Source organism: Heloderma suspectum, chromosome 1, assembly GCF_057233095.1.
Source record: "Heloderma suspectum isolate Gila_16-S chromosome 1, 16-S_ref, whole genome shotgun sequence".
Taxonomy (NCBI): Eukaryota; Metazoa; Chordata; class Lepidosauria; order Squamata; family Helodermatidae; genus Heloderma; species Heloderma suspectum.
In genome coordinates, this window is record NC_139458.1 from 191,093,413 (window position 1) to 191,116,044 (window position 22,632).

General features: G+C 39.8%; 1 protein-coding gene across 15 annotated transcripts in view; it reads left to right on the forward strand.

Annotated features, from left to right (window-relative positions):
* Positions 1-22,632, forward strand: part of AGPS (alkylglycerone phosphate synthase) — a 132,929-nt gene that overhangs the window by 106,728 nt on the left and 3,569 nt on the right. For 10 of the 15 annotated variants that reach the window (XM_084813788.1, XM_084813796.1, XM_084813820.1 and 7 more), the window contains 7 exons: positions 521-597; positions 4,184-4,296; positions 7,598-7,667; positions 9,648-9,709; positions 13,855-13,944; positions 14,946-15,045; positions 17,141-17,198. In XM_084813788.1, coding sequence (XP_084669914.1) covers positions 521-597; positions 4,184-4,296; positions 7,598-7,667; positions 9,648-9,709; positions 13,855-13,944; positions 14,946-15,045; positions 17,141-17,198 — 570 coding nt within the window. The other 5 variants (XR_014784820.1, XR_014784821.1, XR_014784822.1 and 2 more) reach the window with 4 other exon arrangements.

A 22,632-nucleotide genomic window follows, 5' to 3' on the forward strand; every position in this document is an offset into this window, starting at 1 on the left:
AAAAAACCACTCCAAGCAGTTTTCAGCTCTTAAAAGCACTAGGAGGTTGGGGTTTTTTTTAAAGCCACCAAATGTCTTTAAATGCATGAACATAGAAGCGGGCATTTAAACAAAAACAGACAATGCACCCAGGCAATGGGGGAGGTGGGAATTGTGAAGTTGGAGACTAAATCAGTGTTGGGATTGGAAGCATATAATCTTGTTCTTTGCAATGTCAAGGTGGGGCAAACTAGGCTCAACCTGTAGAAGAGAGAATTGCATGCTCCTATTTTTGAAGTACATCTGTATGCATCCAAAGAATGAGACTTCATGGATTTTGCTTAGGTTGCAAAGTGTATATTTGCCTAGTTTCCTTAAATCACTGTTAAAAATGTAATGGAAATTTCTTTTATTAGGAAATACAACACTCAATAATGAACAACTCTCTTAAGCTCGACCCTTTCAGTCATTCCCTGATTAAAAGTCTGAACTCTTAATATTGGTGTTGTCTTACAAATTTCTCTTTCCACCCCCTGCCAAGGACATGCTCTTAAACCACAGGTTGCTTCCATTTTTACATCACTTTTGGATGGGTTGAAAAAATTCTACATCACAAAGGTATTTAATTTTAGTCTCAACATTTAATAGATGCAGATTTTTAAAGGTTTTGGCACATATTCTTTCACAGAGTAGCTTTTGAAGCAAAGGGACACTGTAGAAAATGGATGTTCCTCCTCTCTTTCCCCCTCCTTGAATCTCAATCCATATTTTACTTGGATGCTTATTTAGCTAGAAAGTAAAGCATTTGACTGCTGTGCTAATGTTTATCAAATAGATTTTTAAAATGTTAAGATTTGAAAGGAGCACTTTCCAGATGTAATGTCCCTCAACTGTTTTAGTTCAGAGAGTAGCACAGAGTACATAGTGAAAGAGAGGCGCAAACGTCCGTTACAGTGTTTTTCTGTTGTTGTTTTTCAGCTGTACTTCAATGCATTTGTTTTATTCTTTTAATCACTTTTTTTAGTTATTGTAAGCCACCTTGAGTGCCATTTTTCTTGGTAGAAAGGTGGGTACAAATAATATAGAACAGCCTTCCCCAACCTGGCACCCTCCAGATGTTTTAGACTACAACTCCCAGCATTCCTGACCACTGCTCATACTGGCTGGGGCTGATGAGAGTTGAAGTCCAAAACATCTGGATGGCACCAGTTTGGGGAAGGCTATTGTAGACGATCATACACTTATCTGAATGTGGGATCTCCTAAGCGTGTGAGAAAGATTCTGCAGAACTACATGTAGAAGGGTGGGAGAAGAAGGAAAAACATTCCAAGCCAATGTCTGCTCCTAGTGATCTTTTAGCATGAATTTCGTTTCTTTATTATCTTTTCTATTTTCATTTTTTATTATAATTAAATCTTAGCAGCAGAAGGAAAGCACCTGAAATTAAGAATTTAGTCAAATTAATTTTATTGTGTTCAGAGGATAAACATTGAGTCCTTATCAGAAACCTCCACATGACACTGGTGTATAAAGTTAAATAGTGGCAGAATATAGCATGATGGATGTTTACAATGCTTCAGTTATGCGTGTTTTTCCTCTTGTTGTTTCTAAAGGTAGATTTTTAGATGTGCCTTCTTGACAACATCATCTTAAGTAACATGCTCCTAAATTTGTGCTACTTCCCTTTGAAATGTGCCTCTTGCATGTGTCTTACTACTACAGTGACTGCTGTTTAAGAGAAGTCAGTAAAGATGCAATTAAAAAGGGACTGAGAAGTATATTGGTTAGGGGAGGTAAAGGGGGATAAGCATCCATATGACAGTAGCGTTGTGTGGGCTGAATACCCGAGAACTTCAAGTCTTGGTAAAATCTAACAATACACACACACACTTTTTTTTCCCCCAGAGGAAGAAATAAAGGTACACAAGAGGTTTTTATGTCTGTAAAGCATTATTCTCCAAGCAACTGCTTATCTGGCTTTCAAAATTTAACTTGTAGGTAGTATTATGAGTGGGAATTAGAGGTCAAGAGAGATGATGTGTAAGCCTTAAAACTTCAGTATTTGTTCATGTAAACATTTATTTAAAATATTCCTGTAACACTCGTCACCAAAATTGGTTACAGGATGGGTTACAGAGCAGTGTCATCCCAATGTTCATGTAAAACTACTATAAAGTTCCAGTGCAGACCTCGGGCTGTTTCAGACTTAGTTCCAAACTAGGGTTTTGCACAACATCAATGAGCCTTTAGACTTCAAGCTAGGTTGTAAAGAAAATAACTGTTCTTCCTATGAAATAATTTTGTATCCTATAAAACCACATTGTTACTCTTAGTAGAGAAGCCAAGAACAAGTGTCTTTCTCCTCCCTCTGCATCATCCTTGGTAGAAAAACCAGGAGCAAGCATTTCTCCCTCTCCACCACCACCCTTGCTCTTGAAGGCCCCTCAGTTTGAAACTCACTCAGGCAAGGGATGAGAGAAATAATTGCAAAGGGATATGATATCTTTACTGTTGAAGCAGTCTCCATAGTGTAGTCTTCCCTTCTGCTGTTCCTTTGTTCTTCTGCAGGCTTTGCTCTTCTACAAAGGGGGCTAATAAGCCTATGTTTATTTGCAAAGGGCGACAGCGAGGCATGTGAAACACCGCAAAGGTGATGGAGGCTGAGGCATGTGATTTTGTGGCAAAAGTGATAGAACTATAGAGTTGGAATGGACTTTGGAAGTCATCTAGTCCAGCCCCTTGCTCAGTGCAAGCTCTGCAATGCAGGATGTTGCTACGGTATTCCTGATGCCTGACAGTCTAGCCTCTACTTAAATACCTCCAGTGAAGGAGAGCCCACTTCCTCCTGAGGCAGTGTGTTTCACTGTCAGTTACCATTAGAACATTTCTTCTGGTGTTTAGCCAAAATCTGCGTCCCTGCAATTTCCACCCATTGGTTGGTTCTAGTCCTGCCCTCTGGAGCAAAAGAGAACCACTCTGCTTCGTCTTCTGTGTAACAACACCCTTTCAGATATTTGAAGACCTTCATTGAAGTAATTTATTAAAAAGTTGAACAACTTAGGGCCTAGAGCAGAGCCCTCTGGCAGCCCTCTTGAGATCTCCCTCCAAGCTGAAGCACAGCCATTAATGAGTGTTTGCCAGGTATGGTTGCCCAACCAGTTGTGGGTTCACCTAATGGTAGTAGCATCCAAACCAGATTTTACCGTCTTGTCAGCAAGATATCATGGGAAACTTTGTTAAATTCTTTGCTGAAATCAAGGTAGACTCTGTCCACAGTATTACTATGATCTACCAGATTTAGTAATCCTCTAAAAAAAAACAAGATAAGGTTGGTCTTGCATGATTTACTTCTGACAAACCCATGATAGCTCCTAGTAATCAAAGCATTATTCTCTAGGCACTTACAGATTGACTGCTACTTAATCTGTTCCAGAATCTTGCCCATCTCCAGTCTTTTGGCACTTCACCTGTTCTCCAAGACTCTAAAATGACATCTGCAACAGCTGCTGGCTGTAGTCTTTGAGGATTCTTGAAAAATGAGTGAGGGTGCCAGAAGACTGGACAGGGGCAAATGCTGTCGCCATCTTCAAAAAAGGGAATGGAGTTGAGGCATGCGATCTCATTGTGAAAGCAACAGAAGGGTAACATGACCTTGCAAACTGGGGCGGGGGGGGGGAAGTAATCAAGACTATTTTGCTAATTTCTTGCGAAAGCAGGATGTGTACATCACCCTCAGTTTGTTACCATGAATAACTGAACAGGTTAAATTTGGCTCTACCCAAACTGGTTGCATCAGCACTCAGATTTAGCCACTAGACCAAGGTAATAAGCACTTACTTACTTAATAGTGTGTTCTGATGAATCAAACACTAATTTATCTTATGCGTGTCAATTGCTGCTTAGCGTGTCCCAGAAAAAGACATCAATACATGGGTTGAACCAGGAGGTGAATTGTAATGTTAACTCCTGATCAGAAGTGGACTTCCTACCAGAAAAGCAATTTATGGCAGCTGCTTCATACTACTGCCACCATCACCACCTTAAACGCTTGTGTACCTGCCTTAGAGACATTATACTATACTTAACAAAAATAACTTCTGAAAGTGAATATATTGTAAATGACTTAACTGTGGTAGATTAACTTGAATACTGGTGTTTTGCTGCATGTTAACTTAATATAATGGAGGTGCTTCTCTTTTCACAGTTCAAAGGATTTGATCCCAATCTGTTATGTGTTGCTACCTTGCTTTTTGAGGGTGACAGAGAGAAGGTTCTTCAGCATGAAAAGCAAGTTTATGATATTGCTGCGAAATTTGGGTATGATTTTTGAAAGCATCATTTCTGATAATGGCGTATAACATCTTTGTAGAGTTAAAAATAGGAAATGGACTTTTATGAAAATGGTTGGGTGTCATGCATTTCTCCATAATATAGGACCATTTTGGAAAGTGAGAATGAAATGATAGAAACTAACTAAAGGAATTTCACTACCCAATGTGTAGAAAAGCAGCTGAAAAGACAACATTCAAAGCAATTGAATTTGCTTTAGCATAATTTTTGCAGGTACTTAACCGAACAGATTTCTTCATGATACAGCTGGAGTCATGGCTATTTAAAAGCTTTTCCTTTCCTCTCCAACTCAGGAAAGTGGCTTTTGTGACACTAAACAAACACATCTTAGCACAATGAGGTAAAACAGTGTTTAGAAGATTAACGTATAATACTGTGCGTTATTGACTAGAGCTGTGATTTGAGCAAGCTTGTTTTAAAAAGGAAATTGTCTTTAATCAACAGAACTTGATTGATTATATGTACCCCACCTCCTGTCACTGATTACTCTGTGCTGTTACAAAGAAACAGAAAACATTTCACTTTAATAACAAGCTGAGTAATGATAGGGTGGTTTGTGTCCATCTGGTTTGATTGATTACTAGACTGGTCAATGAAACCATGGTGAAGATATTTGTCCGGGTCACAACTTAATTTCCCATTTAAACAAATTATTAGTCAGATCATCATGGTAGTTTTTGTTGCCATTAGACCTAGAGTCTTTGCAAATGTTAATTCTGCTGTACGGCTTCACTAACTTTACATCTGAATTAACACTCGTAACACTCAGCTTCCCAGTTTCATGCTATGCTATCATATAAAAGGACCAAAATGTCCTTTCAAAAAAGCAGCAAATCCAGATTTTAAGGGTGAGAAACAGATGGAAGTAGAATACCTTATGAAATATAGAAACTCTATGAATGTTAATAAGCAATTGCATAACAGTCTTGCAAAAATTTAGGGGCTATCCTGCTATATTCCTGGAAGCTGTGCCTCCTGCACATCTTTGTTCCATCATACTTCTCTCATGTCTTCTGGCCTTGAAGCTTGAAGATGAGGAGAGCTGGAACAGACAGCTGCTATTAGCTCCTAGGGTTACTGGCTCTATAGGGCAAATTTATTTGTTTAATTTATATCCTACCTTTCTGCCAAAAGAAAAGTGCTGTTCAAGGCAGCTAACAATAAAATCCAGATTAAAAACAAACTCTTAAGTCTAGTTCTAGGTAGTCTAGCAGCTGAATTCAAAACTAGGCATACAGCTTGTCTTCATGTTCATTGTTTGTCAGTCTTCCAGAGGAAGCGAAAGGGAAGGAAGCACAGCTAAGAACCCTGCTGAGCTCCTGAGCTGGCAGCTGCTACCCATAACTAGCTGTTACCGTGTCAGGGTGCACACCTAGTTTGCTTTGCGTTCCCTCTGTCTCAAAGTGGCAATAAAACCTAACGGATAAGAAAGTCAAATTCATAGTGGTGGCCTGCCCAAGCACACTTTAAATTCTTGTGTAGACAGCTGCACAGCTAGGATAAGTTGCCACTTGGGTGCTTGCTGAAGGGATAAATGGAAACAAGCATGTAACAAACAACATGCTTCCATATTTTGGGATTTGCCGTTTGGGATTTTTAACTAAAAATAATGTGGAAAATCAAATACTTTTTCACTGCTATACCCTAGGTCAAGGAAGGTAGGCAACCTGGTGTCCTCCAGATGATTTGGACTCCAGCTCCCATAATTACTAACCATTGCCCATGCTGGCTGGCGCTTGTAAGAATTTGTAGTCCAAAATATCTGGAGGGCACCAGGTTGCCTATTCCTGTCCTAGGTGTCTTATTTCTTGATGCCAAACAGCAGAAGTCTCTGTCCCTCCCTCTCGTATATTTTCAGCTCCCCAGATGGCCTACTTTACTTTTTTAAAGCTGAACTAAAAGTATGAAGGGAGGTCAGCCAAAAACTAGATCTTATTTGTCTTTTTTTAACCTAGGGAATGAGCAAGAATGTGGTTGGTAATCTTTTAAAAATGTAATTGAAACAGTTAAAAACAATAAATCAGATCTGATTGAGTGCCACTCTGAGATTTGGTTCCTACACACCTTGTATTATTCTTTTTCTCTAAGAGATAAGGCTGACTTTTTGAATGAAAGGATTTATTTAATAGTTAATGGCATTGCTTGGAATTAATGGATGGGATCCAAACAGTGACCACACAAGCAGTTCCACAACTAGATATTCCACAACTAGACATACAAGTGTCTGAATTCTCAAATGAATTGGCTATATTTAACACCCCTCTTGAATTTTGCTGCAGGGAGCATTTGGCTTTGAATTCCTTCCCGGGAAGAATCGTTATTGCTTATACGTTGAAAAGAAAATACAATATGAGAAAGTATCTTCATTAGATTTTGTATAAAAGCTTGCTGATCTTCAGTGTGATTGATTTTGACAAAATAATGATAAATTGTAATTTATAATAGATCCTAATGTTAAATGTCCTCATGCTCAAAACTGCTGCACTAAGACAATTTCTTTAAGCTGTTACTGGTTGTGTCACATTAAACTGCTTAAAACACTTGGCAAGAAATTTCCAGGCAGGAGAAAAATAGGTGCTTTTAGCCAATACAGATGGGAATTGTTTTCTGGTACTCTTGTAGTGGTAAGCATAGTTAAAATGACTGAAAAAGCAATGCACTCAAGTGTTAACCTTAGTTATTGGTGGTAGCTATATGGAGAACATAACTGCCATGTAAATAAATATTTTAGGTAGAAAATACTTAGCAGGATAAAACATTTTTGGGAGAACTATTTTTTAATACCTTGCCCCAGAAGCATTTAAAGCGTTAATGAGAATAGGCATATCAGGGATATAGATACTTGCTATACAGAGATGCCCCCCCGCCATTAATATTTCTCCAGTAAATGTGTCCCTACTCTGCAACTGAAATATAAAGGTTGGAAATCTAATATACTTGGCAGGTTGTTTATCTCCTCATATACCTTTTTGGTATGGAGAAATACAAAGACATGTTCGGGAAGCTGTTTTTGCTTGGTTTATTACAGATGCTAAACATAGCAACATTTGTGATTTTCTGCATAATTGATCAATGTTGAGACTTGGGAATTTTCTCACTACTCTGTTCTGTGAGCTTTACAAAAGCACACAACTTTAAAATTATTACATTTCAAATTAAACTCAGTCTACCTACCTAAATTCTTAAACTGAAATGTTTTTGCTATAAACCATTTCACACCCTAGAAATAACAAGTGTGTGATGATGATATGCTGTCCTCAAATTGCAGTGGTCTGGCAGCTGGAGAAGACAATGGACAGAGAGGGTATATGCTAACGTTTGTCATTGCTTACATTCGGGTAAGTCTCTCCTTTCTAAAAAAAAATAAAATTTAGATATATAATTTATTTTCCCTTATGTGCTGTGCTGGCATGTGTCTGAGACAAAGCAAGTAAAAATAACATGTGTTGCATTTTGTTAGGAAAAACACCCATGTTTCAACCGTTTCAGGAGATCTTGTAAATACAAAAATCATGCACATTGGGTGGTTCTGCTTTGTAAAATCTGTATGGCTGTACAGTTTTGCGTACAGGTCACACACAGTCTATGACAAATGATGCAGTTAGCTTTGAATAGGGTGGTGGTGGGCAGACTAAATCCATCCATATCCTCACTTTCCCTGCCCAGAACAGTGCTCTCATAAGCTGGCTGGGCCTGATCATCTGATTAGGTAGGCATGTGCAGAGCTGTTGACACTGTTGCTCCAGTTGGTTGGGATCTCTGTTTTCTGAAGTTGTTTAGGCAGAATCCAGAAACTTGTGTTCATTTATGTGGGATTGGAACATTGGGAAGTGAAAAAGATACTCCTTTATTTGCTAGAAATTACCTAGATTAGTAATTTTGGGTCTTATTAATGTGCTTTGAAAATAAAGGTTGCTACAAACTCAAAGCACTAACCCACAAGATAGGCTGCCTGCTATATTCCTGCATGTGATTGCAGTGCCCTTCTTTTGCTTCCTTCTAATCAGTCTCATCTGGTAACAGATTTTTCTGTGTATCTTGAATCCGTTCACACCCAATGCACACACTCCTGGTGCAGAAAAACAGCAGTTAATCTGCTTCCAGGACACTTGTGTCTTTGTATAAATCACTGCTTTAGGAATGCCCTCCTGAACATGAGGCATGCTCAGATCAGAGACTCATGCAGAAACAGGGGGATCCTCTGAGGATGGGATAACTCCTCTTGTTAACACATATGTATGTGTGCATACCATATGGCTTCTGGTGTAGAAGAGTTAATGTGCCTCCCATTATTAATTTAAAAATTGTGCCTCAGCTTTGGAATGGAAAAACAGCTGTGATAATCTCCCTCTCTCTTCAGAAAAATCTGCAAAAATATATCCTGGCTTTTGTATCGGGCACAATATACTTTTCCTGTCCTCTCCTACCCCTTGCAGCTCCTTGTGTGTCCCCAAAATATGCTCAAGAACAGATTATGGAGGGGCTGCAGGCACAAAGGCAAATCCGTTCCGCTTGTGGATGCCATTCTGTTGGATGAACACAGTTGGATTTCATGCTTTTGATTAGATTCGCATAATTAGATCCTGTGATGAGTGGCTTAATTCATTCAGGGCTTCTTCCACATTGTCTTCTAGAACCCCTAGTATTGATGTTCAGTTCTACCTCTGAAAAAGAGGTAAACAACTCACAGTTGCAGTGATTCAGCAATGAAGAATGGATTTAGAATGGTTTTTCAAACTGTTAAGTTCCTCCAGTTTGCACAGAAGAAATAGTAATTTCCTTACAAGATTTAGGAATATATTCTTTAAAAAACAAAATATGAGTTAAGCACACTTGAAATGGGCTTAAAAATAATACAAGATTCACAAGATCAATACATGCTCAGTAGCCTGTTCATCCATTGATAGTCACATCACAGTGATTTATTTGGTATTTCCCAGTAAAAATATGGAGCATCATCCCAGTAAGTACATAAAGTGGTAAACAAATTACTTTTCTTGATCAAAACAGTGGTTTGACCTGACACCTAAGTCAACTTTGTGCAAAGTATGTATACATACATACATACATACTGTGTGCGTGATGCCTAAAGGGTGAAAAGCTCCATGACCATTCAAAGTAATTGGTAGGAATTAACAAACTTAGCAATGGTCTCTGTGTTCTGTCCTCTTGACAAATGTAGCTTGTCAGAAGTGTAGATGGATAATCTCAAACGTTTTCTGTGTCTTAATTATACACAATAGCAATTTAAACTCCAAGACTTACAAATATATCCCTTTAGGAATACTAATCTGAAACTTTTCTGATCTCTTTAATAGGATTTGGGCATGGATTATTATGTAATAGGCGAATCATTTGAGACATCTGTTCCCTGGGATAGGTAAAATCCATGCATTTTCTGTTCAGTAAAACTTATTTTTCTTGTGACTGAGAATTTGCAGATGGTTTTGTCCTGAGTTTGAATGGTGTAAACCCATTGTAGTAGTAAATGTTGTATTGGAGGTCATTTTTGAACTAAGCTGTTGGGTTGAATCAACTTTGCCACCTGTGAAAGCAAGGATTCCTTCCATCCACAGAAGGATTTTGATCCAGCAGAGGATCCTGCTGGTGGAAGCAGGGATGGCAAGTTTCCTTTCCATCAGTGTGAGCATTTCCTGAGCAGATCTCTGCTCAACAAATGTTCCCACCAGCAAGAGTAAAGTCTGGATCCAAGCAATTGAATTTTATTTAAGAACAAATTGTGGGGAAAAAACCTACAGTTAACTTCTCAAGCTTAGAGTTAAGGAGTAAATGAATGGCTGCTTCTATTCATACTGTTTTCTGAAAACCATTCAATTCTAGTCCTATTGTTAACCCTACATTACTAGGAGGCTATTATCTTAGATAATATGCATAATTAGTTTGACATTTATCATGTTCCAAATATAATTATGTTCTACATGCATAAACATCAAGATAATTTGCTAGATTGAGACTTTCACTTGTGAGAAGCTGCTGTATTGTCATACGCTAGATATTTTTGACCTCTTCCAAGGGCATGGCAGCTTTGAAGCATCAAATGTGGAGTCAGTCCTTGAAATTATTACTTAACAATTTGGAACCTCTGTCGCTGCCCATCTCACCATATACAGTGGTATTTATAGAGTCAACATGAGCGATGCTGGCTGCAGTAGAATCCATGGAGGGTGGGAAGGCACCTGCTTGCTTTGTCAGATTATACCGGAGAGAGAAGTTATCAGCAGGGGCATCTGAATGACACATATCAATACAGCTCTTTGTTAGGTAAAAGGCTGTAATCAAGGGCAAATCCATGGCAAAGGAGGGAATATTTTTGAGAAAAAAGGGGAAAATGTGACAAAAAGCTGGTTTCAAGATACATTTCTTCTATCAGAGAGCAGCCTAGTGGTCACTGGAGAATTACATATGATTTTGGGGATTCTCTTTTTACCCATAACTAAGCAATTTTCCTTCCAAATTGAAAATGTTGTTGTTGTTCAGTCGTTCAGTCGTGTCCGACTCTTCGTGACCCCATGGACCATAGCACGCCAGGCCTTCCTGTCCTGCGCTCTCTCCCGGAGCGTGCTCAAGTTCATATTCATTGCATCCGTGATGCTATCTAGCCATCTCATCCTCTGCCGTCCCCTTCTCCTTTTGCCTTCAGTCTTTCCCAGCATCAGGGTCTTTTCCAGGGAGTTTTCTCTTCGCATTAGGTGGCCAAAATATTGGAGCTTCAGCTTCATTATCTGTCCTTCCAATGAGCACTCAGGGTTGATTTCCTTTAGGATGGACTGATTTGACCTCCTTGCAGTCCAGGGGACTCGTAAGAGTCTTCTCCAGCACCACAGTTCGAAAGCATCAATTCTGCGGCGCTCAGCCTTCCTTATAGTCCAGCTCTCACAGCCATACATTACTACTGGGAAAACCATAGCTTTGATTAGACGGACCTTTGTCGGCAAGGTGATGTCTCTGCTTCTTACTATGCTGTCTAGGTTGGCCATAGCTTTCCTCCCAAGGAGCAAGCGTCTTTTAATTTCATGGCTACAGTCACCGTCTGCGGTGATCTTGGAGCCCAAGAAAGTAAAATCTGTCACTGCTTCCATTTCTTCCCCTTCTATATGCCAGGAAGTGATGGGGCCAGATGCCATGATCTTCGTTTTTTTAATGTTGAGTTTCAAACCAGCTTTTGCACTCTCCTCTTTCACCCTCAACAAGAGGCTCTTGAGATCCTCTTCGCTTTCTGCCATTAGGGTGGTATCGTCTGCATATCGGAGGTTGTTGATAATTCTCCCAGCAATCTTAATTCCGACCTCTGATTCATCCAACCTGGCATTTCTCATGATGTACTCTGCAGAGAAGTTAAATAAGCAGGGTGACAATATGCAGCCTTGTCGTACTCCTTTCCCAATTTTGAACCAATCGGTTGTTCCATGTCTGGTTCTTACTGTTGCTTCTTGACCCTCGTACAGGTTTCTCAGGACACAGGTAAGGTGGTCTGGTACTCCCATCACTTTCAGAATTTGCCACAGTTTGTTGTGATCCACACAATCAAAGGCTTTAGCGTAGTCAATGAAGCAGAAATAGACGTTTTTCTGGAATTCTCTTGCTTTCTCCATGATGCAGCGAATGTTGGCGATTTGATCTCTAGTTCCTCTGCCTCTTCGAAACCCAGCTTGTACTTCCGGTAGTTCTCAGTTCGCATACTGCTGAAACCTAGCTTGTAGGATTTTGAGCATCACCTTGCTGGCATGTGAAATGAGTGCAATTGTGCGGTAGTTTGAACACTCTTTGGCGTTGCCCTTCTTTGGAATTGGAATGTAAACTGACCTTTTCCAGTCTTGTGGCCACTGTTGAGTGTTCCAGATTTGTTGGCATACTGAATGCAGCACTTTAACAGCATCATCTTTTAGGATTTTAAATAGCTCGGCTGGAATACTGTCATCTCCGCTAGCTTTGTTGTTACTAATGCTTCCTAAGGCCCACTTGACTTCACTCTCGAGGATGTCCGGCTCAAGTTCAGTGACCGCACTATCATGGCTATCAGGGACATTCAGATCTTTCCTGTATAGTTCTTCTGTGTATTCTTGCCACCTCTTCTTAATCTCATCTGCTTCTGTTATGTCCCTGCCTTCTTTGTCCTTTATCATGCCCGTCTTTGCACAAAACGTTCCCTTGAGATCTCCAATTTTCTTGAAGAGATCTCTAGTCTTTCCCATTCTGTTGTTTTCCTCGATTTCTTTGCATTGTTCATTTAAGAAGGCCTTCTTGTCTCTCCTTGCTATTCTCTGGAACTCTGCATTCAGTTGGGTATATCTTCCCCTTTCTCCCTTGCTTTTCGCTTCCCTTCTTTCGTGAGCTACTTGTAAAGCCTCATCAGACAGCCACTTTGCTTTCTTGCATTTCTTTTTCTTTGGGATGGATTGAGTTGCTGCCTCCTGAACAATGTTACGGACCTCCGTCCATAGTTCCTCAGGCACTCTGTCTATCAGGTCTAATCCCTGAAATCTATTCCTCACCTCCACTGTATATTCATCAGGGATATGATTTAGGTCATACCTGAATGGTTTAGTGGTTTTCCCTACGTTCTTCAATTTAAGCCGAAATTTTGCAAGAAGCAGCTCATGATCTGAGCCACAGTCAGCTCCAGGTCTTGTTTTTACTGACTGTATGGAGCTTCTCCATCTTTGGCTGCAAAGGACATAATCAATCTGATTTCGATATTGACCATCTGGTGATGTCCATGTGTAGAGTCGCCTCTTGTGCTGTTGGAAAAGAGTGTTTGCTATGATCAGCATGTTCTCTTGGCAAAACTCTATTAGCTTTTGTCCTGCTTCATTTTGTACACCAAGGCCATGCCTGCCTGTTATCCCGGTGATTTCTTGACTTCCTACTTTAGCATTCCAATCCCCTACATTCCATTTAAGTTTTTTTTTTTAAAAAAACAAACTATGCTAAATTAAACCTTAATTTTGTTTTGTTAAAAGGATACACTAACCTATGGTTCTAAGGCCCCTATATAATTAAATCTGTCAGAGATGTAAGTTCTGTAAGATGTAAGAGATGTAAGAGCCAAGGTTCGGTTCAGTTTTGCTTGTTTGCTTAAAACCACTGGCTGTCAAAAAATAACTGAAGGCCAAGGTTTAATAGAACTCAAAATAGAATATAGTTTAGACACAGGTTGAAAATGTTACTGTGTATAAACTATATTCTATTTTGAGTTCTATTAAACCTTGGCCTTCAGTTATTTTTTGACAGCCAGTGGTTTTAAGCAAACAAGCAAAACTGAACCGAACCTTGGCTCTTACATCTTACAGAACTTACATCTCTGACAGATTTAATTATATAGGGGCCTTAGAACCATAGGTTAGTGTATCCTTTTAACAAAACAAAATTAAGGTTTAATTTAGCATAGTTTGTTTTTAAAAAATCTATACTTAAATGGAATGTAAATCACATTTTAAAAATAATTTCTAGTTAACTATTTTTTATTTTTGGGTTTTGTTCTTTATTTCTCTACTGTCGTTTCAGGGTTCTAGACCTCTGCAGAAATGTGAAGGAAAGAATAGTAAAAGAATGCAAAGAAAAAGGTGTTCAGTTTCCACCTCTTGCTACCTGTCGGTAAGGCATTTTAGTTTAAGTTGTTCAGATAACGGAAATCCAGTTTGCTTTAGTACATGCATGCGGTCAAGACTAGATAACTTATTTTAACCAATATAAATTAGGGGTGGTAGCAGTGTTGACTTTCTTTTGATGGGAGATGGTTGAGCACAGAGCTAGATCCTGGTTTTGCGCAGCCCTTGGCAACCGGCTGTCGGGTAAATACCACCCACCTTCTCCCACTAGACATACGACTGCTTCCCCCTTTTCCTTCTCCCTTTGGACTACAAGGCAGGTGAAGGAGGAGTTGTGGGCCCAAGTCCTGCTGCTGTTACTCAGAGACAGGTCCATGCGGTGGTAGCTGCAGCTCTGAGCAGATGAGTGGTTGAGCCTTGGTAGTTCCCTGATGATGCTAACTGCAATGTTAGCCCAAATTGAGCAGGTAGATATATCACAGCTTTAGATCTGCCTGGATGCCTCCCATTTTTTTAGACTCCTGGACATATGGAACTGAGGTCCATAAAGACCAATTCATGAGATGTATCCAATAATGACATAATGAAATCATATTCTCGCATTGTATAAATACAGTGTTAGGCAATCTTTCTGGGCTGTGGGCGTAGTTGGCAATTTGAGAAAATGTCCATGACATGCAAACTGGACCACTGTGTACATTATGGCATTGGTGAAGTAGAGGTTTTTCCACATTGTTTCCTTTTCTTGTCTTTACAGGTGAAAATTAACATCAGAATGTATTAGTTTCTCATTATATTGTCGCCTTTTCCACACTATGGCTTTACTGAGTGCTGATGGTCTTGACTTTTTTACCTAGTAAAGCTGTTTCACATTTCCTATTGGCCATGCATCAGGAGTGTGCAATTAGACTTTAAACATATATACTGTGTTCTATAATTGAACTTTTCATTGTTTTTTTCATGTGGTCAGAGAGAATTGTGTGTGAAAAAAATCATTCAAAATAGAGTGTAATTGATCTAGCATACCTTTTTTAAAATAAAAAACAGGGTGACACAGACGTATGATGCCGGTGCATGTGTCTATTTCTATTTGGGCTTTAACTACAGAGGAATAAGTGACCCTATTCGTGTGTATGAAGAAATAGAGGTAATTTGACCAATTTATAGCTTTCATGTTACATGTAAACTATGTAATACTTAGCTATAGTAATTAATTCTGCTATCCTGGGCCCATTAGTAGTATGGTTATGCTACTGAAAATAACGTATATGTAGGTGCGTCTCCAAGAAACCAGCATCACAGTTGTGAACCATACACCATGTCAAAACAGCCTTCCCCAATATAATGCTCTCCAGATGTTTTGGATTACAGCTTCCATCATCCCTGAGGCTGGCTGAGGCTGATGAGAGTTGTAGTCCAAAACATCTGGAGGACACCACGTTGGGAAAGGCTGCTTTAGAGTAGGGGTGGGGAACCTCTTTCACCCTCAGGGGCCAAATTCCATTTTGGAGAAGTTCTTAAGAGGTCTTATTCCATTGGTTGGTGTGGCTGAAGGCAAAAGAGATGGGGCCATTTAGAACAAAAACAAAAAACACCAGCAATATTCTAGCTTAAAGCCCTTACTGCCCATAGCTGAGCCTTAGAAAAAGCATTTCAGACTTTTAGAATGGGAAAAAATACTGCACAATTGGTGGTTGGTGGAAAGGGGGTGGGTCTGGGGTAGGGTAGGGGCCATCTGGGGACCCCAAAGAGCGTCTGATTTGGCCCCAAGGCCTAAGGTTCCCTGCCTTTACCTTAGTGTTCCATGCAGTGGAGACAGCCATATAGCTTGGTTCCCTGTTGACAGGTGTGATACTAGCCATACAAATTAATCCTTAAGCAGTCACATTTTATGTTTATAGATTATCTGTAGAACACCTTTCAAGCCTTCTGGTGTGTGTTTTTCAACCTCTGTATGCTCTTCCTACCCTCATCCATTTCCTTGCTGTAGAAGGAATACCGTAGGACCATAGGAAACGGATTCCAAATTAGGCAGTATCTTGACAGCAGGCCACTTCTATTCAAATAGTGTTTCCAGCAACAACACAAATGGTTAAATATGGGCATTTTGAGGTGATGGTGTTCTTAGTACTTGCTTTTATAGATTCGTTACATGTAAATGTGGAGCTTACTTGAAACCTTCAGGCAAAATACAGCCTCATGCAAGCAGTCTTCCATTTTCATGACTGGACTTTCCCCTCCTCTCTCCCTACAATTCCCTGCATATCCACCAAATCTGCTACAAAGGACCCTCCCTCCCCTCCAGAGTAGACTTTGAGGACATGCAGGGGGAGGGAATAGTGCCCCTCCCCGTTCTGCTGATAGTAGCCATTCCATTGGTGGGATTGGCTAAATGATACCACCCGTTGTGTTTATCTTGCTTTTAGAATGCTTACCTTGTTGTTTACACACTTAGCAGTTTTATTATGCAAAATTTATACTCATCCACTTAACTTCATTATTTCAACTTTTGGTCAACTTGTCAGTTTACCTACTGTGGGGCATTCACATGATCAAACAAGCTTGTTTAAATTGGCAGTGAGTGCCAGGCACCATTAGCAGGATTACCTGCTCGGGAGCAGCTTGTTGTGTTGTCCAAACCTGGGCAGCATGGCTTGTTTTAGGGGGAAACAACCCTCAAATAACCAATGGCTAAGCCACCATAGCTTGTTTTGATTGTGCGGATCGGGTCAGTGGGTCTGACATGAGGGCTAGTCTAAGCAAGAATATTTATGTGAAGTACGTTAAGTTTCAGTTTGTGAAGTCCTGATTGATGGCAACAAGTCTGTGTCATGGACAGGTTTTAGAGGTAGGGATGCCAAGACCCCATGGCAAATTCATGTGCCAAGAACTGCTAATAATTGCCATCAAATCCTAATTTGAATACAGTTAAGATACCTGTAGTAAGCAAAACACTGCACATATAGATATTCCAAGTTGAGATGCTGGAAGGTACCTTATCATAGCCATCTTTTAAAAGAAGTTGAGGCTTTTTCATTTATATCCAGGACTCCCAAAAAATGTATGCTGGAAATCTATCCCTCAGTAGCCATTTCTGAAGTTGCAAGTGGTGTCTTATCCTGCAAAATGTGTAAATAACTTTGATACATGTTAAGGCATGCTAATACTAAAGTGAGTGAAAGGTCTTGCTTGCTTCATCAGGATTGAGTTTATTGAATAACTTCACTACTTCCCTTCTTTAGATGACAGCTAGGGAAGAAATCCTCGCTAATGGAGGAAGCCTTTCGCATCATCATGGAGGTATTGTTTCTGGTCCCACTTATATTTACTTACTTTGTAGCACTGTATCTTCATCGGTATCTGTTTATATTTAATGCTGTTAAGTCAAATGTGGTATTGCTGCACTACTACCTTACACTGTGGTGGTAGGGAAGCCTTTCTGGGTTCTCGTTATAAACAGAGCTTTAAGATATTATCATGGGTAACACCTACTTTAGGTGTTATCCAGAAAACTATTCACCTGCCCCTCCACCACACTGCAAAATCTGCCACCCCTACAAAGTTGTTTCCAAGGTCAAGGTTTTACTTTTTCTCATAAGAATGAATGGTGCCCCTTCATTGTGTAGGAGACAGTAATAGAAAGGTGCTCTTGGAGGCCCCCACTGGACTGAATGCTAAACCTGTTCCTTGCTCAGTGACCCCCACTATTAAGAATTACCCTTGCTCCTATCTGTATGTGCCTCATCTTGGTTTCTGTTTCTTGCCTTGCTAAGAGTTTGACAGAACGTTGAGAGAGCGAGAGAATGCTTGTAATTGTTCCCTATGAAAACAAGAAATGGCAGTTCTGTGAAGGCACAATGAAATACCCATAGTTTCTTTTAAAAAGAGCTCCTTTTGAGGCCTTAAATCACCGAGGTAACATCAGAGAGAGAAAGGGACCTCTGCTGCAAACATGATTCAAGAAGCTGTTGTTAAAAACCCTTCCATATCAGGAGGTGTTCAGGAGTCATACTCCTGAGTCTGCAGTGGCTTTCTAATGCTTTCTGGGCACAATTTAAGATACTAGTTAAAGTGCTAACTGGCATTATATTGTGGTTTTAATGTTCTATATATTTTAAATTGTTTTATTTTGTGCTGTTTGGTTTTAATTTTTGTGAACCGCCCAGAGAGCTTTAGCTATTGGGCGGTATAGAAATGAAATGAATGAATAAATAAATAAATAAATAAATCTCCCTCCTTTCCTGTGCTCCATCATGACTAATCTGCTAAAAGCTACATCTCGATAGTTCCCCCTCTCTGTGGGTTTGTTAATGTATTTATTTGATTTATATCTCACCCTTCCTCTCAAAAAGCATATGTAGATAAATATATACCTACTATATGCTTCTAGTATGGTTGGCTAAGGGTGTGGGAGAGACCTTGCCATGCATCTGAAACAGCTCTTGGCAGGAGGGCAGTGGGATTCCTGGAGCTGCCGGAGCCATCATTAACTGTTCCAAGGCTGTAACATTAAGTTTCAAGTTTGTCATGGAGGCATCTTGCCTCCACTGGCCTTTCAAGGATGCACATGTCCGCTAGAATCGAGAGTACCACAAACCAAACCTAAGGTGTGACCAGCAGGCAAAAGTCAGGGAATTGTCTGATATGTTTGAGAACAGTTAAGGTCTATGTAAGACTTTTTTATTTAGGCAGAGTTTTAGCAGCTGGAGATGGGTGTGGAAATATTTCTAGTATAAACTTGTATTACAGTTCAAAAATACTTGTTTCTTGCCCTGAGCCTAGGGATAGGGCTGAATTGAAATTTAACAAATGAATATGGGATGTAATACTAGTACAATGACTGAGCATGTGAAAATATCCTCAAACAACGTTGTATAAGGGAAATATACTTTTCCCATCATCTTCTGTGAGGTTGACCTGGGCTCAGTGCCTCAGCTAACAAAACAACCTTTTTTTTCCTGTTTTGCCAATGGCATTTCTATGGTAATCCTGTCTAATACTGTGTGTTAAATTCCTCTTGTGCATCTTAAGGTTCTTCCTGAGCTAGAAGTTACTGTTTGGAATTAAACTGGTAGTATCTTTTTTATTATTATTTACTGATCTTCAGGCCTTGCATAACATTCTCAGCATTGCTTTTTAGTTCCTGGACAGGGAAGGAAGAATATTGATGCAATTCCTCTTCAGTGTTTGCCCTGTAAATGTGATTAATAACAGTTGCTTTAACTATTGGAAACACACAGCCTAGTTTGTCTGCCTACAATCATGTTGTGATAAATGGAGCTATTTTAACTCTGGTTTTGTGTATCAAACAAAACAGATGTAGTCTGGGACTTGAGGCTATAAGGAATGTAAAGCCTGTTTGAGTCAATCTTCATATTGCTCATTGTGTTTAAGGAAGAAGCTGGACAGTTTATACCAGTAGAGCTTCTTCTAAAAACCCAAATAGTTGCAATTTATGTGAGCTGTGAGTGTTCATTGTAAACAACTGTGTCCCCAAGGAGCAAACCACCTGCTGTGAAAACTTGAGAAAATCTTGAGAAACTCAAGTCAGGAAAAGTAGCTCCACATCACAAATGACTTTATGGTTGGCCTTCTTTATCATTCTTCATTGGTTTAAATATAGGTAATTCGTTTAATCTAGAGTTATATCTGACCCACTCTGAATACCAACCTTGCACAAGAGCTAATGATGAGGAAAACTGGCACAATGACTGTGCAGTGTCAACTAAGGACTGAAAAAAAATAAGGGAGATTTGTCTTATATTTTCTCTTTCTAGTGGTCCAGACACTGGTGTGTTCTCCACTCTGTGCTCTAGGAGGATTTTTTTTTAAAAGAAATAATTGGCTAGGAACTGGATGAGGCACCTCCCACATTTTAGCTATGCCTTCACTAATCTCCCAAATGTCAGCAAAACTGGGAGTCTGGATTAGGGATCATGCCAAGGCCAAAATATGCATTGGCAAGTCATTTCCACGTCAGTGTTGCCATTGGCTCGTGCTGGTCTGCATATATGTTATAGTGCAGTTGTTAACACACACATCAGGGCTGAGGGTTTTTCGCAACCTTTCAACTTAACAGTCCTATATGTTTAGTTTATGCAGTGTGATGAAGAAGTGGCTTGAGGGTACAGGGGGAGCCCAAAACATTTTGCTGTCCGATCTCAATGACAAGACTGTGCCCCTCCCGCATTCTCTGTACAGAAGCCGATCAGATTGGCAGTTGAATCATAGCTCAATGCTGGTGATAGAGTGTTTCCACTACACCTCAGGGCAGTAGGCTAGCTTAGGAGATGCAGGGCACGCTGAATGGCATACACAACTCTGTCCTCCAACACCTCAGTGCCATTCCCAGTACATGTGGCCGGAGACGGCCACCTCACTCTTCCTAATAGTAGGGCTAGCCCTGTGAGAATATAACACCTTTTCATTTGATGGTCCTGCACAACTGATTTGCGCATACAATATGGATGTTGAAACCCCTTGCCTTACCCTCTAGGCAATATGTATACAGATTAATTTAACAAATGGATGTTAAGAGTTGTGGTTGAGTTTGGAAATCTCAAGAGCTGCTTGGTATGCAGCTGTGTCATCTGAGCAGATCAGCTCATGATAAGAGGAGGTGGGGCAAACAGGTGAAAGTGTTGCAGTAGTTAAGAGATCAAGATGACTGCTAGTGACATAAATGCAGCTTGTCATGATGATGTGACCTTCACTAGTTCTTTTAAAAATATACTATGTAATAGGTTGGCTTGTAGATGGTGTTTGCATTCTGCCTACAAGACTGAAGCAAATCAGGATTAAAGATCCACACTGTGAGCACTTCCTTGGTTGGCCCATGTATGTGCATCACGCACTGACTGCAACATCAACAGATGATTTGGATGAGTGAAATGAACAACACACATCAAACACCACAGAAAACTCATAGTAGATTGTACACTTTAGTGGAGGGTGTTCACATGTTCATTGAATAATAAGTCAGGGAGTGGTGCAAATGGGCAATACACCATATAATGCTGGATAGAGGGGATGTTTATATTTCCCAAGGAAAATAAAATTGGGTTAGCTGTTTTTATATGAAACCTTGATTAGTCATACTTGCAGTGACTGCTGTGTGTGTGTCTCGCACACATACTCGGGAGCTTGCAACTTTATGCTACAGACGGGTTAACTTTTTTATCAAATATGTTCAGAAAGGACCACCAGTGTCCTCTGTACAGCTTTTTTCACTTTCTGGTTCGCTAATCAAATGTATGTTAGATTTATTATTGTAAAAGTATAAAGCATAGAAAATGTGACAAGATAGATGTGTAAATTATCACTCTGACAGAACTAATGATGCACTCCCAGCACCTTCTGTTTTCAAGCACTTGGTGAGCGACTTCATTAAATATGCAGTTGCTGTTTGGTGGCTGCTCAGACATCAGTTCAGTCCCCCATGGAATTGCATTATTACTGGAGGTGGGGAAAAGACAGGCATGCTAGCTGTTGGACATCCTGCTGTGGCTTTAATGTGCTCCATCTTGTTGGACCAGTTGTTTTCAGTCTTTTTGAGACAATTACATCCATAACCACAGGATACATTCACTGAAACAATATTACAGATAATAGTGGATAATAGCATAGACTATTCATTGTCTCTTTAGCTCTAGTGGAAGTGTAGGTGGCTAGAATGCAGAGAGCTCTGCTGTCCTTGGAATGCCAATTTTAAACTTGCCAAATAGATTAGAATATGGGAATATGATTACAGGAAAATGCCTGTCTCTTTCTAATGAAACATGCATTTTCATACCCTAATACAGCCTTCCCCAACCTGGTGCCCTCCAGATGTTTTGTATTTCAACACCCATCAGCCCCAGCCAACATGGCCAGTGATCAGGAATCCTGGGAGTTGTAGTCTAAAACATCAAGCGGGCACCAGGTTAGGGAAGGTGCCCCTAATAGAGCAGCAAATATATAAAAGAACATACCAGGCAGATTGAATATTTATTACCATATGAATGTAATGCCTAAGTACTGAGAGAACACATCAGACTTTTTCTGAAATTCCAGCCTGTACTGCTTGGTCCTGTTTTCTTTTTGATCAGCTCTGCAACATGGTTGTATTCCTTAGGGGAAGAAACAAAAATATTCTGTTCTCCGTTGGTGTCCCAATCATTCATTTTTCCATTGACAGTTTAGCTACCCTGAGAATGGGCCATTCAAGATGGGTTGAATATAGCTACAAAGACTTTCAAGAGGCAGATGTTGTGGCATATCACCTCATACAAATGGATCATGCCTTACATTGAAAATTCAGATACCTTGATGCATACAGTCAAGAATTAAATACTTGATTGATTAATAGTCATTACATGACAAAATTGATAATTTATGTTAAATCTGTACTTTTATGTATGAATACTATAAATTGCCAGTGGACTCAGAAAACTGAGTTTGCATTCATATCTGTAATTAACTAAGATGGAGTAAGTTGTGTAAAGGTTGTGACCACGTCAGGGTCATCTTGGGTATGTTGATAATGCAGTCCTATCATACCTACTCAGGAGTAAGTCCTATTGTGTTCAGTGGGGTTTATTTCCAGGTGCTGATACAGGATTGCCATCTAAGTTTGTAAGAAGTATGTTTTCTTGTTTGCTTTTTTTAGCCTGAGCTCTCTTCAAAATGTAACTGCAGGTTGTATATTATATGTTTTAAACTAAACATTCCAAGCCTCTTTATATAAAAATCCTAC